Source organism: Crinia signifera, chromosome 7 (genome assembly GCF_055691185.1).
Source record: "Crinia signifera chromosome 7, ASM5569118v1, whole genome shotgun sequence".
In the NCBI taxonomy this organism is placed as follows: Eukaryota; Metazoa; Chordata; class Amphibia; order Anura; family Myobatrachidae; genus Crinia; species Crinia signifera.
The window spans coordinates 133,262,991-133,268,990 of NC_139223.1; the positions used below are offsets into that span (position 1 = coordinate 133,262,991).

The following is a 6,000-nucleotide window of genomic DNA, read 5'->3' on the forward strand; positions in this document are numbered from 1 at the left end:
AGAATAACTGGCTGTTTTCCACCATAGGAAATATTGATTCTGATTCAAAGACTGATGCCATTTAAACTAGAGTATAAAAAGAACCTGGTAATAAATATGCATGACTATGCTGCAATGCAGTTTTCCAAAAAGTATTTTGTAGGGTCTGCACCACTAAAACATGAAGGACAGAGCCACAATAGTTAATAAGAGGACATCACTGCCCAAAACATCTCTCTCTCCCAATTTGGTCTCAGCCTTATGGTCCCTTCCTAGAGGCAATTACCAGAAAGTATAGGCTGCAAGTAGATAGTTGCCACCTTGTGTGAAAACCCGCCATGTGTAAATCTAGGATTGACTTGCGAATGGATCCCGGATCGCTTTCCATCTGCAAATACATACACAACTCACTCACACACTAATGATTTTCCCAGTCTGTGCAAGTGTGTGTTAAGCTGTGTACACACTGGGGAGATATATTGCTGAGCAATATATTGCTCAGTGTCTCCTTTTCATCAGCGACCAGAGATGGTCGCTGATGAAAGGGAACCTCTGCCGGCGGTGCCGCAGAAGTAATCAGCTGGTCGCAGGAGGCACACTCCCATCACTGGCAATATGGTCGCCAGCGACCATATTTCCAGCGATTTCAGCCCCTATCGCCCCCGTGTGTACAAAGCTTAACTCTAACCCTTCCGCAATGGTGTGAAAGAATCAGGCTGAGACCGGTGCTGACATCACTTCCAGAAAACAAGTGGTTACCACCCCCCAAACAGCGGCTTCCTGTCGATCAAGTATATAGTGATTAGAGGCATTTTTTTATGCTGTTTGGCCTCGAGTATGCGCGCTACGATCCACACATGCGCAGTCCTTCGATAATCGAAGTATATAATCCTACAAAGTTGAAATAGGGAACTTTAAAATCCAACGCTTCTAATTTCATTATACCTATAGCAATGTATAAACCTCATATGGTATATAATGGGATACTCCTGAGATCATGAACAAAAATATTAATGGTGCCACTTTCCTATAATACTTTTTTAAATGGTCAAGATTGGAAACCAGGATAACAGATATGGGTGCCGGACGGGGTCCCAACAGTCATTTACCCGACGTCGGGATCCCGACTGTTGAAACAGTGAAAGGTTCCCGACGGCTACCGGCTATTCTCCCTTGTGTGGGTCCAAGACCCCCATAGAGGGAGAATAGAATAGGTGGCGAGGGGCTTTGTTGCACTCGTCATGCTGTCTGAGTCCGGCCAGTCAGGATCCTGACGTTGGGATAATGACTGTCGGGATCCCGACTGTCGGAATCCTATACCACACCCAAAATATATACTGTACCACTTGAGTGTGATGAATGCACTGCTTATTCTACCTACAACATGTAAGGTCCACAGTAGGGAATTCAATTTAGCAGAAAAGATGTAGCCTGCTACTCTGCCGACAACGCAGAATAGAGAACGCTTGCAATGACGGCCCTACTGCGTATAGCCGATATGTGCTTTGGATTTAACTCCCCCTCACAAAGTACTTTTCACACCACAAAAACAACTTTTACAGTTCACTTAACATAACCAAGATGCAGATCTTCACAATAGGAAAAAAAAAACACTTGAATGTTCCTCTTCTACAATGATATTTCACTGCGTGTCAAACAAAAGCATACAAAGAAGTCACTATTTACACATTGTTTACTAGAGAATGGAGAAAGTACTTCTATTTCACTCTTCGTACATTCCGCATTTCAGGAAGTGAGGAATGCACAAGTCTACTACAAGCAAACATGTAAAACCTCAATTTTACTTGTGGTAGAGTACAAGAATCAAATCAGCACAACATAAAAATACTGGAAGTCCAACTTTCTATAACACCACATTATGCAATAAAACCTCACGTGACAAGCAATCGCTTGTGCAGGAAGGAATTTTGTGAGATTCCCATCATTACAGATGGTCTTGGCCTTTAGAATGGTGAGCATGGGCATTGGTTCACCCCTGATTAAACAATTATGCATATAAAGTGGCCAAGTAACAAAAAGGTAAACTGATAAGACTGAGCTTTGCAATTTAAACAAAGCTTGTTGGCTTCCATCTGGTTCACCACTTGCAGAACCTGCACTTTCGCAGCCCAGCATTGCCACACTGAATCAATACCACTATAGACAGCAAACTTAACTCCCCCTATTTAATAACCACAAGGAAACTGATCTATTCAGCAGAGCTCTCTATCATGTGAAAGCTTTTAAAGTACAGCTGAATGTCCGCATTTAGTGAACAATACCGAACCTAACTAACCGTGGGTGACTAAGGAGTGAAATCAGTGCTGAATGGCACTGGCTGTGCCACAGTCACACCACACCAATAAAGCAGAACAGGTTCCGCTGACTGGAAAGGGAAAGACAAATGACACATTAAACATTCTGATGGCTTCTGTTAGCAAACACCATAGTCTTGCAGTTCTGCCACTGTACAGTGTTCCAATAGCTCAACAGAGGCCTGCAGCATAAGCACGCAAACCAAATATATGCAGCTTGCCAGCTAGCAGCAAATAAACGTCATTTAAGATGTGTGCTCGAACTGCAAAAGCGTGACAGGACCCTAACTGGGCAGTGACTTCTACAACAGTCAGGATTTTAATATCACAGCATTTGTAATAATCAGCCACTGTACAGGTTCACATATAAATTCCCATCATACAGTATATGAAATCTTCCCATCTAACTGGGTCTTAACCTTTTAGAACCTGAATTTTATTTATTTTTTATTAGTGATCACACATTGGTAGATGTACAGCATAGCAATGAGTATCACTGTAATGTGTGCTACATTTTGTGGATATGAGCAATTTTGCCAAGTAAATAACATTAGGAAAACACCGGAGATGGAAAAAAAAAAAAACCCCACCACACTCCTTTGGAGAATGTCACCTTCCCATTACGTGAGAAATGCAACTGCAGCAACATATCTGTCACCGGGAGGATTTGTGCTACATGTTTCCCTATAGCCAGCCACCTGCTTAAACCACTTAGAGCAAGATGCTTTATCAAACGTTAAACTTACAGCTGCTTTTAATGTCTTCTATTTTGGCATTCCAGGCATTTGTCCATTACTTGCACTAATACACATGCACATAACTTGCATGTCGACCTCGGCAAAAGGGAAAAAAATGGCCTCATCATAAGGGAGCCAGACAGCCAATAAAGGCAGTGTGCTGCACATGGAGATCTGTCCTGAAATGCTCCACCATCAGGCACATGACCAGCGACCATAGAGTTAATGCTGTGTGCTTCAAAGTGCTCATTCCAGCCTGGCAGAATCCCTCGCTCCCTCCCAACCAGCATGGAGAATGCAAGCTCACCTGGTGCACTCGATTGGAATTACAGCTACCATTTCCCCCAAAAAAGCAATGTTCTTATAAATAGCAACAATGTGTGAGCATATAATATAACCAAAGTAAAGACACACAATTTAAGGGTCTACACAAAAGCAGGATCGAAAAGAAATGTAGCATATTAACATAACGCACATACAATAACACATATAGCAAATAGATAAACTTCAGATACATGTACTTAAAAACCATTACGCATGCTATGATGATATACAGGAATAACAATAACAAATAAACATGCACTCCAGGCAAACTCGACGGAGACTTCCAATCCAGGTACCCCAATTATAAGCAACGCAGACCTCCTATGACAGGTAACACCATAAAGATAACCAATGCAGAACTCCTATCAGAGCAACCCCAGTATCCCAAATGTACAAGATGCAAGCTGACCTATCAAAGCAACCCCAGTACCCCAAATGTACAGGATGCAAGCAGACCTATCAAAGCAACCACAGTACCCCAAATGAACAGGATGCAAGCAGACCTATCAAAGCAACCACTGTACCCCAAATGTATAGGATGCAAGCAGACCTATCACAGCAACCCCAGTACCCCAAATGTACAGGATGCAAGCAGACCTCATAACCGCATACTATACTGTATGGAACACAGCAATTGTGAACCCTAAAACACACCCTGACATAGGAATATACAAACATATATTGATTATTAAAATATGAAGACTGACACCCCCACCCCCAGCACAGCTCCCCATATCCCCCAGTACACAGTTGTGCGCTCCTCCTAGTGCAGGGCACAGCACACACATGACACATGTGTGCAGTTCTTACCTGACGAGCAGGAGATGAGGAACACAGCAAAGGCCAGCTTCGTGGCGGCTCCCATGTCTCCTGACCGGAGATAGATCCGCACGGTATCGCAGTAATAATAATGGGGGTGAGGGTGGTTGGGGAGTCTCCAGCACGTGCAGCGGGTCACCAGCCGGAGGGCAGGGTGAGAAGCAGCAGCAGGCGGGAGAGAGGGGCCCCCATGTCCCGGGGGTGGCGGGGAGTACGAAGAATATGGAGGAGGGATGAGGCGTCGCGCACACGATGAGGGATCGGGTCGGCGCTCACCACCTCCACCAGCTCCCGGGACACAGCGGGCGCCGCTCGGCCTATCCTCCCAGTCACTCGCCCCGGAGAGGGAGCTCAGTTTCCGCACGGTGTCGCCGGCCTACAGGGCGCCTCCTTTCGCCGAGTCCGCTCATCGCTATCCATTCAGTCGCACGGAGACCAAACCAAGATGGCGGCCCCGGACGATTGTTTTTGTTTTCTCGCCTCCTCCTCCGCGACTACAAGCAGGGCGGGGCCAGGCGGCGCGGCGTTAGCGATGACAGGCAGGGCAAACAGCCAATCAGAACCAAGATGGGAGAGGCTGTAAGCGAAGAGCTGGGGCGAAAAGTTGACAGGAGGCGGGTTTACTGGAAGGCAGATTAGTGACGTTAATAAGGGCGTTGCATTTTATGGAGAGGAGGCGATAGAGCAGTAATCTTAATCTGTGTGTGCGGGAGATATGGACACACAGCACAGTACAGAGCAGCTACAGTGCGCACATGCCATATATACTGCTGCCAGAGGGCTGTTCTCATGTAATCTCTCATACTGTACTACAGAGCTGCTAGTAATCTCCCCACAGTGTACTATAGAGCTGCTATATACTGCTGGGGGCAGAGGGGGCTATGGCCCTTATTCTGGTCTGTGCGGTTCGGCCCGCGTGCTGCCGTACCGCCGATGTTTTCGCTCTGCACATGCGCAGAGGTCATTCTGCGCATGTGCAGGGGAATTCGCCGCACCAAAATTTCATACGCCGCAAAGGGGGCGTATAGGGGCGTAAGGGGCTTCATACCCTCATTTCCCTATGCATACGCCCCGCGTTTCATGGGCGTTCCCATGCAATCGCGGGGCGTATGCATGGTAATGAGGCTATGACGCCAGTGATGGGGGCGGAAAGCTGACATCGCCGGATGTCAGTTCTCCGCCCCCATACAAGCTTTCACACGGACGATTGTCCGTGTGGTCTCAGCTTGCGGGAGCTGGTGGGGCGTGCGGCCCTGCCTTCGATGGTCGCAGACCATCGAATGCAGGGGGCAGCTCCCACCATGGTGGAGGCGTACGCCCCACCATTTTCATGCGGATCGCCAGCCGTCCGTGTACGGACGGCCGTGGCGATCCGTATTGTGGGCGGGGATTGGTTTGTGCGGCCGGAGCACCGTATGCGGCTCCGGCCGCACAGATCTGAATAAGGGCCTATATGTAATCTCCCCATACTCAGGGCCATCTTAACAGCATTATGGGCCCCCGGGCAAAGAGGTGCAGTGGGGCCCCTACCTAAACAACTAGCGCCCCGGTGGGGGGGTGGGGGGGTACCTGTCGTTCTGCGCTGTCTATTTAAATCTGGCGGCGGAGGCAGCGGGGGTCCCTGCAGTCCATTAAAAATCACGAGCGCTATCCGCCGGGCTATGCGGAAGCGCTTCTAGTGTGAAAACACTGGCAGCACGCTGATTGGCTGAGATCAGCGTGCGCCGTGCTGCCAGATTTAAATAGGCAGCGACGTATTACAGGTACCCGGGCGGCACAAAATGCCGCCCTCCAGTGGCCGGCGCCCTAGGCAAATGCCTAGATTT

At 47.9% G+C, this 6,000-nt stretch overlaps 1 protein-coding gene across 2 annotated transcripts in view; it reads right to left on the reverse strand.

Moving 5' to 3' along the window:
• The window catches only part of ACVR2A (activin A receptor type 2A), a 78,539-nt gene extending 73,875 nt beyond the window's left edge, over positions 1–4,664 (reverse strand). Inside the window, exon 1 of one of the 2 annotated variants that reach the window (XM_083153845.1) lies at positions 4,166–4,664. In XM_083153845.1, coding sequence (XP_083009971.1) covers positions 4,166–4,220 — 55 coding nt within the window. In that variant the 5' untranslated portion in view covers positions 4,221–4,664. The remainder of the gene's footprint in view (positions 1–4,165) is intronic. The other variant, XM_083153846.1, reaches the window with a different exon arrangement.
• Between the last annotated feature and the right edge of the window lie 1,336 nt (positions 4,665–6,000).